We start from the raw sequence: 25420 nt of genomic DNA, 5'->3' as shown, positions 1-25420 counted from the left end.
CTATTGCCCAGCAACGCAGAAATAAACACAATGTTGTTTAAGGCATTTTGTTAATGCAAACCAAGCCACGACATTCTGGACTTTCCCAAATTTTCCTCTTCAAATTTACGTGTTGTAGTTGTAAAGGCACCCACTAGGTTTCACCTCATTAGGCAGCACATATTTGTTTTGAATGTCCTTGTTTGATTTCAGTCAAGTGTCAAATAGTCTCTGCCTTGCGGAAACTTCTTATGTCAATTTTTTGTCACAAATCAATGCTTTTGGTCAGCCATAATGTGGGTTAAGCAAAAGTACTTTTTTTTTAATTTATTTTTTTATTCCCACATAAATCTCCAGTAACCCCAACGTTTTGTGCCTAGCCAATGTGTTACCAGTTAGTAATATGCCTTAAAAAGTACCTCAGTCATGTGTCTTTGTTCACTTGTGGTTCTCCTGATGTCTCCCACAAGACCAGCACACCTGTCCGGCAGACCGGTTCAAATGCGAGAACAACCGCTGCATCCCATTGCGATGGCTGTGTGATGGCGACAATGACTGCGGCAACGACGAGGATGAATCAAACACCACATGCTCTGGTACATTTCACATCATTACAACCTTTCATTCTGAATTTCTATGCTTTGTTTGTAGAAGTTAATGTGTATTTTGATGAGGGGGCCAGTATATTGCACAAAACAATCCAAATCCACCATGGCTATTGTTCACGCTAGGCTCTTGATCAGGAAACATTGTCTGTATTCTGAAAAACCAAAAAATAAAATAAAAAATCCAACAAAATCTTAGCACAAAGGGCGGACATTGCAAAGAGCCAATGTGATATGTCCACAAATCCGAATGGTACATGGCCTAAGATTCGACTTCCTACTGATTAGTTCTTCAGATGTTAAGAGAATGAGAGAAGAATGGAGCAAAAACTGTGGGTATTGCATTTTATGAATAATGCAATTAGCTGAGGATTTGGAATACTAAGTATTCTTAAACAGTGTGGCAACGGCTTTGAACCAGCTATAAAAGTTTACATTTTACATGTAGTACATTAGTGCATGGGTTTTCAAAGCTTTTCAGTGCCGTGACCTTATAGTTAGGTTCGTAATTTTTCCACATTGGTCTGTGTAATATATCTGTAATGGACTTAATCTGGCATGTCATGTTACGCAAGGTTATCAGCTATATAAATTTGTAAAAGAAGGGAGAGCTTTCAACACTCCCTTTGGTGGTTAGCAGGGACTGACCAAAAACGTTTTTTTTTTTCATTTTTTCGTTTTTAGAAAAAAAATATTTTAATCAGCATTTTATGTCCAAAAATGTTCAAGCACTAGAACGCTGCACGTCAATTCTCATGCAGTATATGCATGCTGAGCTGTAGACAATAAATGTGTTCTCTATATTCTTACCCGCCAGCACGCACTTGCCCTCCAAATCAATACCCCTGTGCCAGTGGTCGTTGTATACCAATTTCCTGGACTTGCGACTTGGACGACGACTGCGGTGATCGCTCGGACGAACCCGATTCATGCGGTACGTCTAAACGTTGTTTCGCCGAGACGAGTCATTTTATTCATACTGTCTTTCTTACTCCCTTGTGTCCAGCCTATCCCACATGTTTCCCTCTCACCCAGTTCACTTGCGATAATGGGCGCTGCATCAACATCAACTGGCGCTGTGACAACGGTATGCTACCAGACACGCTTTCTCATCAAGCCCGCACACTGAGTAACGGGGAGTCATAACTTGTGTTCCCTCCTGTGCAGACAACGACTGTGGGGATAACAGCGATGAAGCCGGCTGCAGTCATTCCTGTTCCAGTGTGCAGTTTAAATGTAACAGCGGTCGCTGTATACCAGAATACTGGACTTGTGACGGCGATAATGACTGCGCAGACTACAGTGACGAGACGCATGCCAACTGCACCAATCAAGGTTAGGAACATGATAACTGGCTCCCATCTACAGTGATAGACGTTCAATCCATTTGAACTGGAAAGGTTGGCCAGTCGGAATGGACTGGACGTCTATATGCACTGAAACGTGAATTATCTCTGTCAAATTGAGTTAAAATATGTTAGTGGAATTGGCCAACATGAGGGTGAGTGTTTTTAGGGTTTTTAGAGTTTTTTTTATCAGGCACAGTTACATTACGATGTGTTTAAAAAAATCAATCAATTGGTAAAGGATTGCAGAATTTAATGTAATGGTACCAGACCTTAAACTTGTTCCAAAAATTTAAAATAAACAGATCTTAGACATTAAATTTAATTGCTGTAGTTTTAGTTGAGCACAACTGAACTGCACTTGACTGATGGACTTCAGTAGACAACCACTGATATTAAATTTGTCAAATATTTATATTGAATGGGTAATCTTTTCGTGGTACTTGACATGTTAAAACGTCAGTCAAAACATTGCACTTGAATTGGTTTTTGACAGATTGCGACACCAGTTTTGTTGTTAGCTTTGTCATGAAAGTCAAACAAAACAAAGGTCACTCATTGCTACAGAGGAGAATGACTACTTGGTGCAATTTCAGTTTATGCCCAAAGGCTATCCCTTTTTTTTAAAAGAGGTCCATCCTCCTCCACGCTGCTTCACACGATGATTTTCCACAAATCCTCTTAGTGTCTGAGTTCAGGATGCGGTTATGTTCCGCGGTTAGCTGATAATTAGACCGATTTGCGATGCTGTGCAACCAACTCGCACAGATGTTTAACATTTCTCTGTTGGCCATCTTTAAAAGATTGGGTGCCTGGTTAACCACCGCGACAGCACTAAAGGCGAGCGTACACCGCTGTGTCCTGCTGTTTAACGTACAGCACAATCCATGTAAAATCTAAGACAAATGCTCTCAAAACCCAGCGTGGAGGAAACAAAGCTCAGCGTGACCTGTTGGTTTAATGAGCAATCTGCACATGGAATGTTTATATCCTGCCCTGTTGGAAGCCATTGCCAGAAATGAAAAAGCAATACTGCTATCTTTCTCCATCTGCTTGACTGATGTTCTCCTGTGAGAGGCCCAAGGTCGCTTGCTGTGTCTGTGCCAAAGATTGACCTTTGTCATGAGGCACAGTCATTCTGTCGCCACCTCAGTGGTGCCCTTTATTATCTTGTGACATCAATCAGAGAACTGTGTGCTCATTTGTTGTTTGATTTGGCACAGTGACAGGTTGTTGACCGCATCATATCTACGCAATAATTAATGGCTAGAAAGGCCTGTTGTTTCTCACTTGTGTCCTTGCCAAGTGCATCCTCCGACCAGGTTGTCTTACAAATGTCTTCTTCAATGTTGTTGTGTTTGTTTGCCTGTTGGTCAGATTAAGTAAACATACCAACATCACAGGAAATTGTGGAAATTTGGTGTAATTGCACATAGATATAGTGATTAACTTTGTGGTAAACCACTTTAAAGGCACAAACTGATTTTTTTATAAGTAATATTCCTGTCAGTTAGGGTCTCTTAGACTTTTCAACACTTTTCCCCCTCTGTATTGAGTCACAGGTTAAACAAATGCTTTCAGCATTCACGTTATTGGAGAAAAAAAATCCCCGCTAACAGAAACAGGCACAGCAAAGTAAAAAAAAAAAAAAGGGCAACATTTGATTCTTTCTTAGTTGAGGTGGAAAAAAGTTTGCACATTTTTTTTTACTATCTGGAATTTGGTCTAATTAAAGCTAACTCGCTCCTTCTTGTCCTGCCAGCTACTCGTACCCCAGGTGGCTGCCACGTGGATGAGTTCCAGTGCCGTATGGACGGTCTGTGCATCCCCATGCGTTGGCGCTGCGACGGTGACACTGACTGCATGGACCTAAGTGACGAGAGCAACTGCGAGGGTGTCACTCACATGTGCGACCCAGCGGTTAAGTTCAGTTGTCGGGATTCAGGTGAGGAAAACACACCTGTTCACTCCGTGGGATGAATTTCTTTCCTTTTTAAAATTGTTTTTTTCTTCCATTTTTACACGTGCAAACTTTTCCTCTTGTAAATCACAAACTGTGACTTTGCGATACATGAAAATTGGATGTTCATGTGATTTCCCCCTCCCCCAGCACGCTGCATCAGCCAGGCATGGGTGTGTGACGGTGACAGTGACTGTGAGGACAACTCAGATGAGGTCAACTGCGACGCACTGGTGTGCAAGTTGTCGCACCACGTCTGTGCCACCAACGACTCCATCTGCCTCCCCGCCGAGAAGCTGTGTGACGGCACTGACGACTGTCCGGATGGCTCTGATGAGAAGCTTTGTGGTATGTAATCCTCTGCTACTCATAAAATGAAGCACTAGAATCTAGTTTGTCTATGCTAGGACACCTATCGGCATAGGCAATACCATGTTGCTATTATTTAATTGCAATTGAGAAACATTCCGATTAGACTATAATTTACCAAAAATATCGATTAATTTATGTTTGAAAGGTGCTTGTTTCGGGGCGCTGAATTCAAAATGTACCTTAAGTTTAAAAAAAAAAAATAGTCCGGGTAGTAGAAAAAAAATCTGCTATTATACATCACGTCTTTGAAAGTTGACTGCCCTCTCTTTTACTGTGAAATCACCCCCACCCCACCCCCCACCTATGCACACAAAAACAAAGTAAGGTTGTTTTAGATACAAATTCTTGACAGAACACAAAGGAAAATGCTGACATTCACATTTCACATTTACTAATCTGTTTAGTTTATCAGGTAGTGTGCAATTACCTGTAGTTGTATGGTAAATAACTTTTTCTTGTATGCAAAATATATATTGAATATTTTGTCCTGACCCTGTCCTTAAAGAGAAGAGTAAACAAAAAGGACCTATAATTGTAAACATTGTCCTTTTCTTTCACACCCTTCAGACTTGTGTTCGCTGGACAATGGAGGTTGCAGTCACAACTGCAGCATCATCCCCGGTGAAGGCTTCATGTGTTCCTGCCCCCTCGGCATGGAGCTTGGAGTGGACAACAAGACCTGCCAGATCCAGAGTTTTTGCGCCAAACATCTGAAATGTAGCCAAAAATGCGAGCAGGAAAAATCCAGCGTTAAGTGCTCTTGCTATGAGGGTTGGGAGCTAGAGTCTGACATGGAGAGCTGCAAAAGCAGTGGTAAGGAAAAGTAGTCCCAACAACAGGCTTCCAAAAGATTATAATATTTGGCTCTTGTGCACTTGGAATGTTGTCAGATCCTTTCAAGCCATTCATCATATTTTCTAACCGCCACGAGATCAGAAGGATTGACCTTCACAAGGGGGAATTCACTGTCCTGGTTCCTGGCCTCAGGAACACCATCGCATTGGACTTCCATCTCAGCCAAAGTACATTGTATTGGACGGATGTTGTAGAGGACAAGATCTACCGCGGGAAGCTGTCAGAAAATGGAGGTGAGTTAGGAGCAAAGAGCAATCAATACTCGTTTTTTTACTGGCTGACGGTTATTTCGATGTTGCACGTGGGGTGCTCATTGCCATTGTGCATGTGAACCATTCCATGCCCAAATAAAGCAATCCGTTTAAATGTCGGTTCTTTGTGTGGAAAGATTCTCTGTTCAATTTAGCCCCTTTTTAAGCAGTTTCGGGAAAACTGTATTTATTCCCGTTTTGCCTTTATTATACCAACAATTGAATGACAAAGAAATCCTACCCGGTTGAGGGGGAAAAAATGGTTGACTGGGCCTTTCTAGTAAACAATCTGAATTCACACTGTCAGCAGCGGGTGTCTGTGACCCTGAACAAATCTCTTAAATCATGGCTGGCCTTTCCGCTTCTAGAATTCCAGGTCCCTTTGCCAATCAAGGTTACGTTCCCAGCAAAACACTGGAGGGGCACACGGAAGGCTTTGTCTCTTCCCATTTGTCTCAGCCCTCACTGTGCGTGACTGGAGCCCTGATCTAGCGTAGGAGGCATAACTCTCAGCTCTTCCCGACATCATCGGTCCAAATGCACTTCTAATCTGCGAGCTCGTATCTATGCTGCAGCAGCGTTACATAAGCATTTAATAATATTTACAGTTGTCACCTTGCCAAATGAACATCCAAACAACCTCATAGCAGAAAGTCAACCTCTGCAAACTTCCCTTTTAAACAAACCCGTTGGAGCTGTAATTGGAGTACCACTGGAAAGGCCTGTAGAGAACTTGCCTAATCGCCCTCTGCGAGAGGTGATTATACATTCTGGCTTTGCGCTTAGTTTGCATGAGAGCCAATTCTTTCTGGGAAATTGTAAAATGAAACTGAACTGAAGTCTGGCATAGAATACTCTTTTTCTGGAAGTTGGAAAAGATTTTGTGTGGGTTGAACACATAGAGAAAACACAGGAACAGTGCATGCCATTATTTTCTGATTGATTTGATAAGCTATAGGATTTGTCTAGTCATTTTGTTCTCTTTATGGAAAGGTCAGTTAGGGATCAGTACAAAAATGAGACGGAACCATTCATCAAATGACTTGTATTTTCTTCATTGTGTGTTTTACAGCTCTGACTAGTTTTGAAGTTGTGATCCAGTATGGGCTGGCTACTCCTGAGGGCCTGGCGGTGGACTGGATAGCAGGAAATATCTACTGGGTGGAAAGCAATTTAGACCAGATTGAAGTGGCCAAACTGGATGGCACCATGAGAACCACTTTGCTGGCTGGGGAAGTGGAACACCCTCGTGCCATTGCCCTGGACCCCCGTGATGGGTAACGACAGCTAGAGCCACATGGATGTATTTTACCATTTGGACGAAAACCGAGACTCACGTGCCTTTTGTGTGTGTTGTCAGTATTCTATTTTGGACAGACTGGGATGCTAGTTTGCCTAGGATTGAGGCTGCATCGATGAGTGGCGAGGGCAGACGCACCATCCACAGGGAGACTGGCAGTGGAGGCTGGCCTAATGGACTCACTGTTGATTACATGGAAAGGCGCATTGTCTGGATTGATGCCAGGTTGTGTTTAACCTCTCTAATTCTCAAAATTCCAGAGAAATTGTGGTACTCATCCAGTTTGTTCCTCCTCCAGATCAGACGCTATCTACTCTGCCTTGTATGACGGTTCTGGACTGATTGAGGTGTTGCGAGGTCATGAGTACTTGTCCCATCCATTTGCTGTTACTATGTATGGAGGTGAAGTCTACTGGACCGACTGGAGGACCAACACTCTTGCTAAAGCTAATAAGTGGACAGGACACAATGTAACTGTAGTTCAACGTACCAACACGCAACCGTTTGACCTGCAAGTCTATCACCCGTCAAGACAACCCCAAGGTAGGTTGTGCACTAGATCTTCAGTCATTTGCCAACAATTAATTTACCGACAAGATATTACATTTACTAAAAATGTACAGATGCACATGATTCATTGGGAGATCGCTGTAGAAATTGTGCGTTTAGAGAACCCATTCCAAAGAGGGTTCTGGCCTTTTTAAATATGTAGTGTTAAGTTTCTTAAATGGACACCTCTTAAAGCTATATAGAAAAAAAATCACCTTGCTATTTGGCAGCGACAGCTTACTAATTATCCTCTGTTAAATCTATATGTGAAAGGGATGAAAAAAAATCTTTGGTCATGCCTAGTATAGAAAAGCCAATCATTATGGATGACTGACAGTTTGAACAAATATCATTTACTAAGATATAAATGTACTTCTCACACAGCTCCAAACCCATGTGCCACTGTTGATGGCAAAGGCCCTTGCTCCCACCTATGTCTCATCAACTTCAACCAAACCTTTTCCTGTGCCTGCCCTCACCTCATGAAGCTGCAAGCTGACAAACGCACATGCAAAGGTGAGGACAGAATTAAATTCACGTTGTCCTGAAAACCCAATTGACAGAAAACAAATATGTGAAACAATAGTTTCTGCCATGTACATTTTGTTTTTTTGTCTTTTTGAAATATGCATTCTATAGAAATTATTTTAGGCACTATATTTATTCAATGGGTTTCAAGCAATGTTGTTTTTGGCAGCCAACAGTAATCCATTTTTCAGATTGTCCTTTCTTTTAATGAAAACTGTACAGGTTTCATGTCTGTTCCTGGTTGCTGGATGAAATTTCTAAATGTAGAAAACAAAAACAAACAAAAAACAATGATAATTTCTATGATCATGAATATGTTCATCAGTGCATCTTCATATTTGTGTTACAGAGTCCCGCAAGTTCCTTCTTTATGCCCGTCAGATCGAGATCCGGGGCGTGGACATCGACAACCCCTACTACAACTACATCATCTCTTTCACAGTGCCTGACATAGACAACGTGACCGCCGTAGACTACGATGCCCTGGAGCATCGGATCTACTGGTCCGATGTCCGTACGCAAACAATTAAAAGAGCATTCATAAATGGCACAGGGGTAGAAACTGTTGTCTCTGCTGGTAAGACCTCTTCTGAGAATGACTGTTGATTTGATTGTATTTGCATTGTGTCCCCTTCCCAGTAACAATTTGCTTGATTTGTGACCTTCATCAGATCTCCCTAATGCTCATGGGATAGCAGTTGACTGGGTGTCAAGGAATCTTTTCTGGACTAGCTACGATGCCAATAAGAAGCAAATCAATGTGGCCAGACTGGACGGTTCCTTTAAGAATGCTGTCATCCAGGGGTTAGACAAGCCTCATTGTCTCGTGCTCCATCCTCAACTAGGGTGAGTGTTGCTAGTTCAACTTTTTACCTTGGTTTTAAAAGTGTTTACTGCCCAATCTACTGGAGTACAGAGTGTGAGTGCCTTTGTCGTTTCTCACCGCAGAAAATTGTACTGGACTGACGGTGACAACATAAGCATGTCGAATATGGATGGCACCAACCACACCATACTCTTTAGCAACCAGAAGGGTCCAATTGGTGAGCTATTCAACGCAAGATCTATTTTCACCCTGAAACACAAAGGCATATCAGATTTGTTTACATTAGTGTCTCATTAATATTTACACCCAGGCCTATCTATTGACCATGACAAAGAGCAGCTGTACTGGATCAGCTCAGGAAACGGTACTATTAATCGCTGTCATCTGGATGGCTCCAAATTGGAGATCTTGGAAGGCGTTAAAGGCAAACTAAGCAAGGCTACAGCACTGGCTGTTATGGGTTAGCTCAAGATTTTAAATGCTTTTTGCCCACCCCCTACTCCCCACAGTGCCCCATAACATGAGTTAATCTACCTCTTGATAGGAGATAAACTGTGGTGGGCAGACCAAGCGACTGATCAAATTGGAACCTGCGACAAGAAGGATGGCAGGAACTGGAAAGTTTTAAGGAACAACACCTCTCCTATGATGCATATGACTATTTATGATGAGGATGTTCAGAAAGGTAAGCCAACTCAGTATTTCTATCTATTACAAATATCAGGGATTTACTCTATATGTAATGCTATATGGCCTCTGATCTGTCTTTTCTTTAGCAAGTGTCAATCTGTGTAGTAACAATAATGGAGATTGCTCCCAGTTGTGTCTGCCCACCTCAACAACCACCAGGGCCTGCATGTGCACTGCCGGTTACAGTCTGAAAACAGGACAGCAGTCATGTGAAGGTAAAACTGCAACAACTTACACTTATCAAGACCAAGTAAGTCCTCAAAATAAACATGGTATCTCTGATTCTCTCTCTGAGCAGGAATGGGGTCATTCCTGCTTTATTCAGTCCATGAGGGAATCAGAGGAATTCCACTGGACCCATCTGACAAATCTGACGCTCTGGTGCCAGTGTCTGGCACCTCTCTGGCTGTGGGCATTGACTTTCATGCTGGTAAGTGACAGCATAGTGAGTACCAAGGCCTTTTTTTTGTTTTTTTTTTGCTGCCCCGTTGAAGCTCAAATGGATAATTCTGTCCTTCGCAGAGAATGACACCATCTACTGGGTAGACATGGGCCTGAGCACAATTAGCAGGGCCAAAAGAGATCAAACATGGAGAGAAGACGTGGTCACCAATGGCATCGGCAGAGTTGAAGGGATTACTGTCGACTGGATTGCAGGTCTGGTTGTAAATATTGCATCATTTCACAGAAAGAGGTTTTTTGTCACCAACTGACTTATTGGTGTGGTATTAAATGGCTTTAGTTCACTAAACTTGACTAAGAGAAGGTATGATTCTGACTCCCATCATAACTTGAGGTTACAGCTAGACAAAATACACATTTGTTTTGAGTTATTTATATGTACTTCCTGTTTTTGATTTAAAAAATGAAACACTGCTCTTACAGGAAACATTTACTGGACTGACCAGGGCTTTGACGTGATTGAGGTGGCCCGACTGAATGGCTCCTTCCGCTATGTGGTCATTTCTCAAGGCCTGGATAAACCCAGAGCCATTACTGTCCACCCAGTAAAAGGGTATGGTTGCTTACTAATAGGTTACTGGAATGTTTTGCCTAAAGCAAATTGATTTAAATGTGTGACTGTTTGATACCTAATTATCCTGAGCAAGTCCATTTATCACGCTCTGTGGAATGTTTTGTCAAGGTATCTGTTCTGGACAGAATGGGGTCAGTACCCTCGTATCGAGCGCTCACGTCTGGATGGCTCTGAGAGATTGGTTCTGGTCAATGTGAGCATCAGTTGGCCCAATGGAATCTCCATTGACTATACGGTAGGGAGTTGATTTACACGGTATGGGCGAGACACCCGGGAGACAACTTCTGCATAATATGATCGCAAAAACATCAGTTCCCAATAAATTCATAACCAATCAGTGAGAAGCGATGACGGGCAGGCTAAGTGTGGTGCGTGGACTTGTTGTGCAGTTGCATAGGTTTTAGCTCAATGGCGATGACTGTCAATTATCGCCTCCCGTGTGTCTCAACCATTAGTTTTCTGTCTCTTACTATAGGTCTTGTTTGAACAAATTGACATAATATATTCTTTTGGTTTCTGCATGTGTAGGAGGGGTTTTTGTATTGGTGTGATGCCAGGACAGACAAAATTGAGCGCATCAACTTGGAAACTGGAGAGAATAGAGAATTAGTGCTGGCCAACAACAACATGGATATGTTTGCAGTTTCTGTTTTTGAGGAATACATCTATTGGAGTGACAGGTCAGGCGGTTATCAAATCTAGAATTACGTAATTGTTGAAGTCACTGTGCTATGGTGTTTGATGTCTGAACTTCTATCAGTTCCTATTCCCAGCTGCCCTTTTATGTTGATTGAGAGTTTCAATTGATTTTGCACAGGACTCACGCAAATGGCTCAATTAAGAGAGGCAGTAAAGACAACGCCACCGATGCTGTCCAACTCAGGACTGGGATTGGGGTACAACTCAAAGATATTAAAGTGTTCAACAGGGCCAGGCAGCAAGGTAGGAAAACTTTCTGTACAGGATGTTATTCAAATTCCCATTCTGACTGTCCTTATTTAAAATAATCATCCTCATTTTCAGCATTTCTATCTATGTTGCAAGTAGACTATTCTTCCAAAAGTCAGAAAATCCCAAACAAGAAAACATGGCGTCAAATTTGCTCATTCTTTCCACATAGGCAGCAACATCTGCAAACATAACAACGGCGACTGTGAACAGCTTTGTCTTTATCGTGGAAACGGACAGCACACTTGTGCCTGCGCTCACGGCATGCTTGCCGAGGACAACCGCAGCTGCCGCGATTACGATGGCTACCTCCTCTACTCGGAGCGCACCATTTTGAAAAGCATTCACCTGTCGGATGAGACCAATTTGAATGCGCCCATAAAGCCTTTTGAAGACCCGGACCACATGAAGAATGTCATCGCCCTGAGCTTTGATTATCACGGGGGCGGTGGTAAAGGATCCAATCGTATCTTCTTCAGCGACATCCACTTTGGGAACATTCAGCAGATCAACGACGACGGCACAGACCGCAAGATTGTGGTAGATAGTAAGTACAAACAAAACTCCTTTTGGAATGCTCCTTTTTGGCTATAAAATCAGCTACAATTTCACACATGTAACAATACTGTTCGTTATAATATGCAATATTTATGTATACATTTTACCACCGTGATTATTCTTGGCTTTGCATAGTTTCTCTGTCCCGTACGCATTTAAAAACAACAGAAAACATGCACAGGGTTGACTGTTTTAATGTTTATTCAATACCATCAAGTGCTGACATTGTGAAGATGACAGACAGTTATTAGAATATTCTGTATACACCCAGGAGTGTTCACCACTCAATCTGAGGGCACATATTGGGTAACAAGTTAGAGGAGCTCCTATGCAGATCTATTGACAGGTGTTTTAGAGTCTTTACTGTTTTTGTCAGGTGGGAGAACGTTGGAGTGGCTAGAGTAAATGCAAACTTCGCACAGAAAGGGCGGCGTGCCGTTTCAAAACAAAACCCCGGAACTTTTAGGAAGATGTGTGAAGGGAGCACTTGTGAAACTCTGTGAAATAAGAACACATTCCTTACAAAAAGTTTAAATTAGGCAGTGTTCTGACCCAATGCTCTGCTAACAATTAACTAACAACTAACACGTTTTTTTTCCCTCCTATTTTTTTTCTAAATCGGCAATGCAAATCAAACTAAAACTACCATTAATCAACATGTTTTTTTTTTATATAAAATGTGCTCTTCTAAAATATTTTTAGTTGGCTGCTCACTGCAATCAAATCAAATTTCACCTCACCTTAAAACGAGGAATGAATTTAGGTGTCAGAACTTGTGTCCAGATCAAAAGTTTGCACCATATCCCCGCCCATCATCATGTGAGGACAGCCAACCAGGGAGTTTTTACAGAATATCCAACGCTCTCGCCCCAGCTTCAACAACTCTCTCCTGAACTTCCTAGACATTAATCCATATAGCACTGGGTTTACCACCGCGACCGAGGATGCCAGCAATCTGGGCAAAACAGCAATTGTGTTGTAGCCCTTTGAGCCTTGAATGCTACCTCCGATGAAGGAAAACATGAGAACATAGGAGGGCAGCCAAAGGAGAGTGAAAACCAGGACCAAGAGAGCTGACGTATGAGTGACCTGACTCTGGTAGCGTTCCAGCTGCGGGGCATTTCCAAATAGCCGTGCGTGTTGAAGAAAGCAGTAGATCTTTGCATACATCAGCACGATTATTCCTAGCGGCAGGGCGAAGCCAAATAAGAAGAGTCCGATGCTGTAGACGAGCTGGCTAAAATCCGAGAGAAAGGCAAAGCAGTATACAGCTCTCGAGGTGGTAACTGTACGGAAAGCAAACTGAGGTGCCGCCAGAGCAGAGGCCGGAAGCCACAGAAGCGCTACCGTCACTTTGACACGGCGGTGCATTCTCCAGCGGTACGCCCAAGTGGGATGCACCACCGTGAGGTAACGAGTCACGGCCAATGCCGCCAAGGTGAAAACTGATGCAGATGAGCAAGCCACACTGAGGAAGCTGACGCCTTTGCACAGGAAGCTCCCAAATGGCCAGAATCCCAACGTGATGGCTGACGTGTGGAAGGGCAGACAAAGCAGCAGTAGCAAGTCGGCTGCACTCAGGGCCAGCAGTAAGGTATCGGTCCCATGTGGTGGGTGGTGATCTTTCCGCCTCCGACCCGTTAAGGTTGTGATGACCAAGATTTGTCCAAGCAGTCCAGTCACCAGAATTAGACCATCCAGAAGGGGCACCAGAATCTTAATCATAGCTTCCTCATCCTTGTTTCTTTCTCCGACTCCACTTACATTTACATGCTGCTCCGACATTGCCATGTGTTTGCTGTTCAAGTTGACTAACCCATTAATCTAATAGCCCGTTAAGCACTAGGTTGGGCTGTTCATACAATGTCAAAGGACCTAGCAATGACACACTCTTCCGTAATAATAGCAATAAGAGAAGTTGACCACTCATACAGCATACCTCTGCATTTGATTTTCTCAGTTCTCATCGAATCCCACATCAAAATAAATAAAGAAAATCACTTATTTTGCAATTCTGTGTGCTGTTTGTCCAACGTCCACTCTCGCCGAATTGCTGAATGCTCAGTTTTGCTAGGAATCAAAAGAACATGACCTTACAGAGCAGTCGTTGCAGTAGTAATCCATGTTTGAATTGATTTATGCCATTCGTACACAATGTTCCAATTCTTTCTGAAGATTTGCTGAAAATCCTTCTTCTTTAAAGGCAGCTGGTTCTAGTAGTTGGTTACTGTGGCAGGTGGTAACTTGAGTGGTTCACTCAAACGAAAGTCCCAAGCTTTAAGCAAGTCGACTCTGCTGGTACAACAACCAGCCATTACAGTCCTGACCATCCTTTTTACTGCAAATACTTTGGTAATGGTCTTCAAAAGGTTTCTCCCACTGTTTGCACAAGACAAGATAACAAGGGGAGTGTTGCCGTAACACCCCCACTTATGTAACACTGTCTATATAGAACCAATTTGATTCATTCCCATTCTGACTCTCCTTATTTAATTGTGAACTGAAAAAGTATGACTATGTTTTTAGGTTGTTACTGGTCTTTTAGGTGCATTTATTCCAATTGATGTACATCGATCCATTTTGGGAACTTGTGGTTAATTCTTGTCAATGTCTCAACGAGCTCTATTGACTTTCTGCATGGATAGTTCTTGTTTTTATGGTTGCGTTGAGTGGTCATAAAGGTCATTAATAGTACCACTAAGAACAAATAGACATCGGTGCCTATGGTAGAGTGCAATTCCCTGTTTTAGGAAGACGGGATGCCGTCTTCAGGAAGATGTGGGCGTACACAGCTGCTGTGCGTTGGCCTCCCCCAAGGCTCACTTGTCAAGCTGTTCCGTGCCAGTTCTCTTCCCAACCGTGAATGAGGGTCACCCACGGGGGGTTGTATTTGTATGTGAAGGCACTCAGCCATGCAGTGTCAAGACGACACACGCGCTTTAAACTCACGCCAAGAACAGCAGTTGTGGCGCAGATGTGTAGTTTCACTTCTTTTTTGTTTCGGCCAAAAAAAATGTCAATTTCTTATCAGACACCAGTGCAGATGTTTGAGAAAAATGAAAGCTAAAAAATACGTTTTAACTTTGTTTATAAAGTATTAGATGCATAATCCTGTCGCTTCCCATTCAAAAGATTTGATTGTGATTCTTATTTATTAGCTTGACAGCAATACAGCATCTCATAAATGTTCTTTAAAGAGCCACTTCCATCTTTTCTTCCCAGATGTCGGTTCAGTTGAGGGCCTGGCGTACCACCATGGTTGGGATACGCTCTATTGGACCAGTTACACAACCTCCACCATTACTCGCCACACTGTGGACCAGAGCCGCTCTGTGGCCTACAACCGCAACACTGTGGTCACCATGTCTGGTGAAGACCACCCCAGAGCCTTTGTGCTGGATGAGTGTCAAGAGTGAGTCATTAATAACGAAACGTGGCCAGGCTGGCCGGGCACAAGTCCAACTGCTTTTCACTGCACTTTCTTCCCAACCACCCGTTTGTTTCCCTTTGCTCAGCCATTACTTTTATTCAGTGGCATGTTTTGGCAAAGCTTGCTGCAGATTAGATTATCAGTCCCATGTTTGTTTTCTTGATGCTCCCCGCAGTCTCATGTTCTGGACAAACTGGAACGAGCAGACTCCCAGTATCATGAGGGCCTCCCTGAATGGGGCTAACGTGTTGGTGATCATCGGCAGTGATATCAAAACTCCCAACGGCCTCGCTATTGACCACAAAGCAGAAAAGCTCTACTTCTCGGACGCCACGTTGGACAAGATAGAACGCTGCGAGTATGACGGGAGCAGCCGATATGTAAGGATGGATTCTGCAAATTATGGGAATCGGGCAAGGGACACCCTGCATTGGTGGCCAGCCAATCGCAGGGCACAAGGAGACTGGTATCATTGGATTACAATATGACATCATCATGCATAGCATCAGTGTTCCATTTCTTAAAACTAATGTTGCTTATATTCTATTGAGTTACAAGCATGATCCAAGAGTAAATTCACCTCATCTCAAAATCATGCTGTATCTGTAATGAGACCCCCCATTGTGGTCCATTTAGGTGTTATTGAAGAACGAGCCTGTGCATCCGTTTGGCTTGGCCGTGTATGGCGATTACATCTTTTGGACAGATTGGGTGAGGAGGTCTGTCCTTCGAGCTGACAAATACACTGGTGGAGACATGAAATTACTGCGAGCTGACATCCCTCAGCAGCCAATGGGAATCGTAGCAGTGGCCAATGACACCAACAGTTGTGAGTTGCATTCTTTGCAGTTGATTTTCCCTAATTGGCTTCAGGCAGTTATTTTTTTTTTAATCTTCTGTTCAGTCCTTTATTGCACAGATAATAGAATGCTCACCCTAACATAGTTCTACCCTACTTTGTCATGTATCCTTTAGGTGAGTTTTCTCCTTGCCGCACCAATAACGGAGGCTGCCAAGACCTGTGTCTGCCCACATCTGATGGGAGGGTGAACTGCAGTTGCCGTGGAGACAGACAACTTCTGGAAGACAGCACCTGCTCTTGTAAGGAATGAAGAAAGTCATTTATTTCAACTTGTGAACACAAAAGGGGTTGAAGGAATACAAATCCATTATTTTTTTTCTTCATCAGCACTGAACACATCATGCAGGAGTGTGGATGACTTTGAATGTGGAAATGGCGATTGCATCAGCTACAGCTTGACCTGTGACGGCATGGCCCACTGCAAGGACAAGTCTGATGAAAAGCAGTCATACTGCGGTAGGGATTCATGCAACTATGACCTAATAATATTTTAAAATTAAGTCCCAAAACTGTCTGAGTTACTTTCTGAAATGAACAAGCTAAGAAAACCGTCACAATAAATAATAGTTTACCTAATGTATCTTTACTTACCTTAAATACTTGATGAAGAAATGCTAACCAGAAGCTTAGTGCAAAAAAATAAAAAGGCTCGTATCCCTTTTATTTTTTGTATAGTGATAGATTTGGCATGATTCAAATTGACAGAAACAAAGACAAATAGTTAATTGCAGTTTTTTTCTGTTGTACTGCTTGTGTGCAGCCAATCGAATTTGTAAGAAAGGCTACAGACGTTGCATGAATGGCTGCTGCATCGGTCATCAGTTCTGGTGTGACGGCAAAGATGATTGTGGTGACAACTCTGACGAAGTGCCCTGCAACAGTAAGTTGTCGGCATAAATGCATATTATTTTACATTGCATGTTTGCTTCAGAGCTAGTTTAAGTGCAAGGAAGTTTTCATTTGCATTGACATTCTGTTATGATTTTTACTGCTTGCTTGTAGTGACCCTGTGCAAAGTTGGGGAGTTCCAATGCAAAGATGGCAGCTGTATCTCCAACTTTAGCCGCTGCGACCAGGTGGTGAACTGTGAAGATGCCAGCGATGAAATGAACTGCCGTAAGATCACTTAATGAGATGCAAGACATTTTCTACAGGCTCGTCAAACCGTCTTTTGTTGCTTTCTCAGAACCCACCGACTGCTCCCGTTTTTTCCGCTTGGGAGCGAAAGGTGCTTCCTTCCAGAGCTGCGAGAAAACCACCTTGTGTTATCTATCATCATGGGTGTGTGACGGCAACAACGACTGCGGGGACTACTCCGATGAGAGGGACTGCCCGGGTGCGTAGCTTCACCTACTTTTAAGCCTCTTTTTTTTTTTTCTTTAAGCGAATTAAGGCCGACTTCTTGTTCCTTGATTTGCTTTTACAGATAAGCGTAAGCTTAAATGCCCTGGAAACTTCTTTGCTTGCCCAAGTGGGCGCTGCATCCCAATGAGCTGGACTTGTGATAAGGAAAATGACTGTGAGAATGGAGCCGATGAAAAACACTGCGGTCAGTCTAATATTACCATTATCAGTCATTCAAAGTCCAATTAGTACAGAACGTTATGTATGGAAAATCCTGCTCTTAAAATGTTTGTAACACTAGCAGCAAACTCATTCTAGCAGTGATTTAAAAAACATACAAACATGTTTTCTTGTGTGTGTTTTTGAGTGGGCTCCGTTGCCTATGTCACCTCCTGTAAGAGAAATTTTGTTTTCCTCTCCAGACAAATTTTGTACATCCACCCAATTTGAATGTGGAAACCACCGCTGCATTTCCAGCAACTGGGTGTGTGACGGCTCTGATGACTGCGGGGATGGAACGGACGAGGATGAGAAATGCAGTAAGCCATTGCCATCATAATTTCTCTAATTTATCATAGTTGTAGGTGGGCCATTTCCACAAAATGTGTACTGCAATTCATGTTGAACTCTGTATGCCTCAACTACTTTCTCATTAATAGCCAACCATCAACTTTGTACATTTATCTTTAATTATTGTTCACCAAATCAAAAGGTTTTAATAAAACCCCATTGAATTTTGCAAGTTCTTATCATTAAACGGCATCATTTTCGTTTCCAATAAACCCAGAATCCAAAACCTGCAGTCCTGAGGCCTTCCAGTGTCCCGGCTCTCATACGTGTGTGCCCCAGCTTTGGAAGTGCGATGGAGACCAGGACTGTCCTGATGGAGCTGACGAGAGCGTCAAAGCCGGATGCTGTGAGTTGTGCATTGACCCTCTTTTATTATTCATCTTTATTCCGGAATGTATTCTTTTCAACAGTGCACAACAACAACAACACGTGTGACGACAATGACTTCATGTGCCAGAGCAGACAATGCATTCCCAAGCACTTTGTGTGCGATCATGACATTGACTGTTCTGACGGTTCAGACGAATCTCCCGAGTGTGGTGAGTTTGTGCAGTCTAAGTTGGGACATTTTGGAAAGAAAACATCCACTCTAAATGATGGTGAATCTTGAAGTAACTTTATTTCCTTTGGCAGAATATCCAACGTGCGGTCCTCATGAGTTCCGCTGCGCCAACGGCCGTTGCCTCAATCAAAAGAGCTGGGAGTGTGATGGAGAATTTGACTGTCAAGATCACTCGGATGAAGCTCCCAAGAACCTGCGGTGCACCGACTCAGGTTGGAATGCCCGGCTAGAAATGAAAAAGTTACAATCCCTGGTCAACAAGCATAACATAACATGTTGTGGAATTTCAGAGAGGACATGTAACGAATCGGCCTTCATGTGCCGCAACGGGAAATGTTTGAACGAGACTCTGCTGTGCGACCGGAACGATGACTGCGGTGATGGCTCAGATGAACTCAACTGCTTCATCAATGAGTGTCTTCACAGTAAACTGAGTGGCTGCTCACAACTCTGTGATGACTTGAAGATTGGCTATAAGGTAGGACATCTCAGTGAACCCCTCTTCCATCTTGCAGCTGTCCAAGCAACCCGACTTAGAAGATTTTTTTTCACCCCTTCTTAGAAGCCTTTTTTTTGTAGATGAATGGTATTTCCATTCGTTTCAATGGGGAAGGATAACTTTATTCCCTCATTTTGACATACAAGTGGGCTGCAAAGGATAAAAACTGATTTGGGGCATATGCTTGTGTAAGACTTGACTCTTTTTGCTGTAAGGGGTGTGTAAAAACATTTTGAACTATGCCTGAACTTTCATGTTTGTAGTCACGAGGCTAAGCTCAGACCTGCTTTCAAAAATCAGAGTGTGTGCCTCCACAAGTTCACCTGTCTGACACAGTCAACTTTATTGTCAAATATGCTATACATGCATGACATGTGGCATGAATAAAATATCAGTACATTCGGACCAAAAACAAAGTGCAGAACGTAGAATTAGCTTGAGTGATTGTGTAAATTCAGCATTGAGGATACGAGCAATGTGAACTGTATACCGCAGTGGTGTCCAAACAAGCAATTTTGATGATTTAGAAAGGTGTGTCAGTGAAATGAGCTTCATAGCGTGGCCTCTAAACTTCCTGGGAGTGATATGAGTGACCACAGCTGGTGACTTTTCTGAGGCCATTAAAATAGGGCTCATTGGATGCAAATGCCCACAAACGCTACAATGGGAAAGTTAAAGGAGCTCAGCATGGATCTGAAAAAGCAAATGCTTGAATTGAACTTGAAGTCATTTCAAAGCAGCTGCAGGTCCCAAGGGAAACAGTGTATGTAAACTTTTGACCACAACTGTATGACAGATGTATGTGAGACTTCTGGAGTTGATCACAAAGACGTTAACCTCTCTTTTGTGCTTGGCACTTTTAGTGCAGGTGCCACCCCGGGTTCCAGCTAAAGCGCGACGGGAAGACGTGTGTGGACGTGGATGAGTGCACCACCACCTATCCTTGTACTCAGCGCTGTATCAACACACACGGCAGTTTCCACTGCCTCTGCGTGGATGGCTTTGAACTCAGCCCCAATGATCCCACTATCTGTAAATCCACATCAGGTACGTCCCTTATTTGGAAAATGATTTGGAGTATTTCCTTGCTTAATATGACACGCTCAAAATATTGTTGTGTGCAGAGGAGGAGGCCTACTTGATCTTTGCCAACCGATATTATCTAAGAAAGCTCAACCTGGATGGTTCCAATTACACTCTTATTAAACAGGTAGAGTAAAGAAATGAGAGATTATTAGTGTTTGTTTTTCTGTTAAGGCTTCCCGTGAACGCAATACTGCTTTTGTTTTAGGGTCTGAATAATGCCGTGGCACTAGACTTCCACTACGCAGAGCAGATGATCTACTGGACTGATGTCACCACTCAGGGAAGCATGATCCGGCGCATGCATATGAATGGCAGCAACATGGAGGTATGTCGACATGTCATTGCATTAACCGTGGTGATGCGCATAGGTTAAACATTTGACTTGCAGGTATTGCACCGGACTTCTCTGAGCAACCCTGACGGCGTTGCAGTGGATTGGGTCGGTGGAAACTTGTACTGGTGCGACAAAGGCAGGGACACCATTGAGGTGTCCAAACTTAACGGCGCTTACCGGACAGTGCTGGTTAACAGTGGTTTGAGGGAACCTCGTGCTGTGGCTGTGGATGTGCGCTATGGGTGAGAACTGAACTGTGCTTGCAATATTGCAACATGTATCTACCGTGCATGTGATCCTACTTCTTTTTGTGTAGGTACCTGTACTGGTCTGACTGGGGCGACAACCCCCACATTGGAAGAATCGGTATGGATGGCACGAATAGAAGCGTGCTAATACAGGATAAGATCACATGGCCCAATGGACTGACACTGGACTTCATCAATGACCGCATATACTGGGCAGACGCCCGGGAGGACTACATTGAGTTTGCTAGTCTCGACGGCACCGGCCGACATATAGGTAATTTTTCTTGGAACATTTAAGCAGGTCATTCATGGAATAGGAGATGGGTCGTATCGTCAAATTCTTTAACCATATCGCTGTACCTGGTTCCAGTATTTTCGATTAGCTAATGACAACATGTGTCACGCGTCAATAAACGTGATGGATATGGATTAAAACTGTATTTTACAAGCAAAACGCACTTGCGTCAAGACAAAAGCAAACAGAAGACTATGCAAGCAGAATGAGCACATTAAGGTTATAAAACCTAATCGGGGATATTGAAATTTACATAACACAATTCTGGGCAACCACTGACTTTCTTTTTAATATGAGCACTCCCTCGATATCCTCTTGGCTACATTACTGCTGCAATGTTAATTTGCCCGATGTATTGAATTATTACCTGTTGATAATTCATCTTTTGTCTTGAATTTTTCAACATGCATGCACAACGATCAGCAAGAATAGGCATTGGGGAACCCATTTTTTTGTTGTTTAGGTCTGACTCGGTGCTGAACTGTAGTATTGCTTTTAAAATTATTCAACATTCTAAGGCTTAGATTGTGGGAATGAAGAAAAACTGAGATCCGTTGCAAATTCCATACCCAAAAATCAGTTTGAAGCAGTCAAACCTTAAACAACATATCATCAAATTATAGCTCAGTGCAATAGAAGAGCTGTTTCTGTGTTAATGTATTTACGAAATGGTATGTGGAATTTTTACACTCAGATATCAGTCCAATATGGTAAATTGTGATATTTGTTGTCTTTTGGCGGCAGTTCTTACCCAAGACATCCCACACATCTTTGCCATGACATTGTTTGAGGAGTATATTTACTGGACTGACTGGGAGACCAAGTCCATTAACAGAGCTCACAAGACTCTGGGAACCAACAAGACCACCTTGATCAGCACCTTACATCGGCCTATGGACTTGCACATTTACCATCCCTATCGTCAGCCGGAGGGTAAGAAACTTTCCTGCAAATTAAATAGAAAGATTCCTCTTAAACTTGACATATTACCATTCATTCATTGTTCATGCCACTTACACCCTGTAGTGGTTGCCAGCCAATCACAAGGCACAATGGGACAACCAATACAGACTCATCTGAACGGACAATTTAGATTTTAGAGAGTGTCCAATCAGCCTAGCCTATCATGCATGTTTTTTCCTATCATGCCAAATTGAAATGCTTAGAAAAATTGGAAGAAAGCTTTAAAAAAAAAAAAACTGTTAAATGTTCTGCGTTTTGCAGTGAGCGGCCACCCGTGCCAGACAGACAATGGCGGTTGCAGTAACCTGTGCCTCCTGTCTCCCGGAGGGGGCTACAAATGTGCATGTCCCACCAACTTCTACTTGGCTAATGACCACCGCACATGCATGTCCAACTGCACAGCCAGCCAGGTGACGCTAAATACAAAGATGTCTTCCAGGTTTCAATACGAACTTGTGTTTATTTCCACTTTTTATGTTGTAGTTTGTCTGCAAGAACGATAAATGTATTCCTTTCTGGTGGAAATGCGACACGGAGGACGATTGCGGCGACCGTTCGGACGAGCCCGCCGACTGTTGTGAGTGTAGATTTTGTGAAGTATCTTGCTTGTACTGCAATTTGCTTAGAAACAATCTCCCCATATTTATTTTCAGCTGACTTCAAGTGCAGGCCAGGCCAGTTCCAGTGTGGCACGGGCATTTGTACCAACCCAGCTTACATTTGCGATGGAGACAATGACTGTCAAGACAATTCAGATGAAGCCAACTGCGGTACTGCTTCGTATTCCGATGTCTGTCGTTCGATTGCATAATGGCTCCACTCATATTCCCATTGTGTATTTGTTTGACCACCACTGCAGACATTCATGTTTGCCTGCCCAGCCAGTTCAAATGCTCCCACCCAAGTCGTTGCATCCCAGGAATCTTCCGCTGTAATGGCCAAGACAACTGCGGCGAAGGAGAGGACGAGAAGGATTGCCGTGAGTTTCTTTCATTCTGCTCAGATGGATCACTTCTCACCAGAATAAAATATTTGCTCGCTTTTTTCTGTAGCTGAGGTCACATGTGCACCCACCCAGTTCCAGTGTGCCAGCTCCAAACGCTGCATACCTCGCGTCTGGGTGTGTGACCGCGATAACGATTGTGTGGACGGATCTGATGAACCGGCCAATTGCAGTAAGGATGGACTTTTGACAGACAGTTAACGAAATATTTATTGTGTGTAGTATTTTCCGCACAAGGTGTATTTCACAGCCCTTTTACTATTACCAATTTAGTGTGGGAGAAAGCAGCGACTCACATCATATGTTGGATTTGACAACATAAAAACGTTTTCCAAAGAATAGGCCAATTTATATCCTTCTATTTTTCAGATTTTTATAAAATATTTCCAAAACTCGATTGAATGTCATTCTCACCCAAGAAGCAAAAGATATAATAATTATTACTATTGTTATTATTTATTATTATTATTAGTTGTAGTTTTGCAATACCGCTACCCGCAAATCTTGTTATGGTGATTTCAAATTGGAAATATTAGATAGACCGTGTCATAAAAACTTATCATTGAGCTAACCAAATCTTTCATAGTATGTAACCTTTTATTAATGAATATGGAACCGAAAACCAGAAAAGTGAAGACTTATTTTTCAAGCATTTTCAAGCATTTTCAAGCCAACATGCCCTCCAGTTATGAAATGTCTTATATGTTTGTGTATTTGTTATATTGGGAGCATTTCTTGCCATACATTATACGTCATTAGTAACATCACTCTATAAATGTTCCCAACTCTAGCCCAGATGACGTGCGGCGTAGACGAATTCCGCTGTAAAGACTCCGGACGGTGCATCCCGGCTCGTTGGAAGTGTGACGGTGAAGACGACTGCGGCGATGCCTCCGATGAACCCAAGGAGGAGTGTGGTGAGTACTATGTCCACCTCCACCGAAAAGATTGAGGAAACATCCTCTGCTTTTGTTAAATCTCATCAATGTCGCCGTGATAAATGTGTGCAGCCGAGAGAACGTGTGAGCCCTACCAGTTCCGATGCAAAAACAACCGCTGCGTGCCGGGCCGCTGGCAGTGCGACTACGACAATGATTGTGGCGACAACTCTGATGAAGACAAGTGTGGTTGGTGTCTTGTCCTCATTTTGGCTTCCTCACTCTCACTAACGCTCAACTGCCTTTACGCTAACGATACTTTGGTGTCAAAAACATCCAGTCACTGTCATTGCAAATGCATTTCACCTCATCTGATGTCTGTTTCATTTCATACTATCCTGTTGGCATGAACTAGAGGTGAGTCTCTTCTGCATTCACATGTCATTTCAGTATTTTCCTATCCGTTCCCCGGCATGCATTTGCTTACTGTGCATTTTTAACATATTGGCTGCAGTAGATGTCCAATTTGTTTGAACTGGGAGAATAGGCTCTGAATGGTCACTTTCATCCATCCCTGTTTACATGAATTGGACATCTATAGCTGTCAAGGTTAACCAATGAGTTATGTTGCACATTAATGAGATGAAAATGATTTCACCTCCACCAGTAATCTATGATAATTATACCGTTTACATTCTTTGTGCTGACAGTTTTACTCATTTAATTTAGTAGCGTTTCTGCTTCTTTGTCTTGAGTCTTGAGATCTTGTTTATTATAAAAATTTGTCTTTATGTACAGTATACGTCAGCCTTTTTTTTCCCTCAGTTTGGCTGGGCTTGCGATTTATGCTTAGGTGTGACCAGTGTTTTTTCACAGTGATAGCCGTGTCAATGGTGCTCTCGGTATGAGCTTTATTTCCACAGTTCAGAAACTATTACATTGAAGAAAAAAGTTTTAATGGGCTTGGTAGTGATATTGAAATTGATCATTTGCTCTAAACATAGAGCTCCCTATGCAGATTTTCTCCCTATTGTTTTTTTAAGACAGTCAAATTTAATATCTTATGTCTGTTTGTGTGAGTTTGTTACTTCCCACTGTCAATTTATTATTATTATTATTTTTTCTTTGCATTGTCCTTTGGCACAGTTCCTCGGCAATGCTCCGAAAGCGAATTTGCCTGCACCAACGGCCGCTGCATTGCGGGACGCTGGAAGTGTGACGGAGACCACGACTGCGCTGATGGGTCTGATGAGGTATTGAACTCACTGTTTACTCTCATATCACAAGGATAAAGTTTGACGCTTGCCTGCTTATTGTTGTTGAATACTTCTCCAGGATGGCTGCGATGTTAAATGTGACAATGACCAGTTCCAGTGTACGAATTCACACTGTATTCCCATTCGCTGGAGGTGTGACGCAGACCCAGACTGTATGGATGGCAGTGATGAAGAGAACTGTCACACTTCTGGTGTGTACACAATTCATTTTTTTCCCCTGTTTAAATTCTGTCAGATTTGAGTTGTATCAAGTTTGACAGGACCCA

The 25420-nt window shown here is 42.8% G+C and overlaps 2 protein-coding genes across 3 annotated transcripts in view; one reads left to right on the top strand and one right to left on the bottom strand.

The window, feature by feature from the left end:
- LOC144197308 (low-density lipoprotein receptor-related protein 1-like) overlaps positions 1 to 25420 on the top strand; it is a 69736-nt gene that overhangs the window by 35507 nt on the left and 8809 nt on the right. For both annotated transcript variants that reach the window (XM_077718009.1, XM_077718010.1), the window contains exons 17-70: positions 450 to 575; positions 1402 to 1518; positions 1591 to 1671; positions 1752 to 1919; positions 3693 to 3875; positions 4041 to 4238; positions 4830 to 5075; positions 5153 to 5350; positions 6441 to 6645; positions 6729 to 6893; positions 6967 to 7211; positions 7602 to 7733; positions 8095 to 8322; positions 8417 to 8591; positions 8694 to 8788; positions 8882 to 9031; positions 9116 to 9256; positions 9348 to 9476; positions 9560 to 9691; positions 9784 to 9918; positions 10147 to 10276; positions 10406 to 10532; positions 10826 to 10977; positions 11115 to 11239; positions 11418 to 11792; positions 15026 to 15215; positions 15409 to 15613; positions 15870 to 16062; positions 16209 to 16334; positions 16423 to 16551; positions 16856 to 16975; positions 17098 to 17211; positions 17282 to 17431; positions 17522 to 17644; positions 17862 to 17978; positions 18227 to 18355; positions 18420 to 18548; positions 18643 to 18783; positions 18862 to 19049; positions 19934 to 20117; positions 20195 to 20280; positions 20362 to 20481; positions 20545 to 20732; positions 20807 to 21012; positions 21778 to 21966; positions 22258 to 22406; positions 22480 to 22573; positions 22650 to 22766; positions 22856 to 22975; positions 23049 to 23171; positions 23791 to 23916; positions 24010 to 24126; positions 25024 to 25130; positions 25213 to 25345. In XM_077718009.1, coding sequence (XP_077574135.1) covers positions 450 to 575; positions 1402 to 1518; positions 1591 to 1671; positions 1752 to 1919; positions 3693 to 3875; positions 4041 to 4238; positions 4830 to 5075; positions 5153 to 5350; positions 6441 to 6645; positions 6729 to 6893; positions 6967 to 7211; positions 7602 to 7733; positions 8095 to 8322; positions 8417 to 8591; positions 8694 to 8788; positions 8882 to 9031; positions 9116 to 9256; positions 9348 to 9476; positions 9560 to 9691; positions 9784 to 9918; positions 10147 to 10276; positions 10406 to 10532; positions 10826 to 10977; positions 11115 to 11239; positions 11418 to 11792; positions 15026 to 15215; positions 15409 to 15613; positions 15870 to 16062; positions 16209 to 16334; positions 16423 to 16551; positions 16856 to 16975; positions 17098 to 17211; positions 17282 to 17431; positions 17522 to 17644; positions 17862 to 17978; positions 18227 to 18355; positions 18420 to 18548; positions 18643 to 18783; positions 18862 to 19049; positions 19934 to 20117; positions 20195 to 20280; positions 20362 to 20481; positions 20545 to 20732; positions 20807 to 21012; positions 21778 to 21966; positions 22258 to 22406; positions 22480 to 22573; positions 22650 to 22766; positions 22856 to 22975; positions 23049 to 23171; positions 23791 to 23916; positions 24010 to 24126; positions 25024 to 25130; positions 25213 to 25345 — 8271 coding nt within the window. The remainder of the gene's footprint in view (positions 1 to 449; positions 576 to 1401; positions 1519 to 1590; positions 1672 to 1751; positions 1920 to 3692; positions 3876 to 4040; positions 4239 to 4829; positions 5076 to 5152; positions 5351 to 6440; positions 6646 to 6728; positions 6894 to 6966; positions 7212 to 7601; positions 7734 to 8094; positions 8323 to 8416; positions 8592 to 8693; positions 8789 to 8881; positions 9032 to 9115; positions 9257 to 9347; positions 9477 to 9559; positions 9692 to 9783; positions 9919 to 10146; positions 10277 to 10405; positions 10533 to 10825; positions 10978 to 11114; positions 11240 to 11417; positions 11793 to 15025; positions 15216 to 15408; positions 15614 to 15869; positions 16063 to 16208; positions 16335 to 16422; positions 16552 to 16855; positions 16976 to 17097; positions 17212 to 17281; positions 17432 to 17521; positions 17645 to 17861; positions 17979 to 18226; positions 18356 to 18419; positions 18549 to 18642; positions 18784 to 18861; positions 19050 to 19933; positions 20118 to 20194; positions 20281 to 20361; positions 20482 to 20544; positions 20733 to 20806; positions 21013 to 21777; positions 21967 to 22257; positions 22407 to 22479; positions 22574 to 22649; positions 22767 to 22855; positions 22976 to 23048; positions 23172 to 23790; positions 23917 to 24009; positions 24127 to 25023; positions 25131 to 25212; positions 25346 to 25420) is intronic.
- On the bottom strand, positions 12475 to 14122 carry LOC144197295 (galanin receptor type 1). The gene has a single exon (XM_077718007.1). It carries the CDS (start codon positions 13592 to 13594, stop codon positions 12563 to 12565), a length of 1032 nt encoding a protein of 343 aa, XP_077574133.1. The 5' UTR covers positions 13595 to 14122; the 3' UTR covers positions 12475 to 12562.

The sequence above is a fragment of the Stigmatopora nigra genome, chromosome 1 (genome assembly GCF_051989575.1).
Source record: "Stigmatopora nigra isolate UIUO_SnigA chromosome 1, RoL_Snig_1.1, whole genome shotgun sequence".
NCBI lineage: Eukaryota > Metazoa > Chordata > Actinopteri > Syngnathiformes > Syngnathidae > Stigmatopora > Stigmatopora nigra.
The sequence above is the reverse complement of the archived record's forward strand: the minus strand, read 5'-3'. Positions and strand labels throughout refer to the sequence as shown.

Excerpts from the sequence above, each read along its gene's own strand:
- LOC144197295 (XM_077718007.1), bottom strand. The coding sequence starts at position 13,594 with ATGGCAATGTCGGAGCAGCATGTAAATGTAAGTGGAGTCGGAGAAAGA.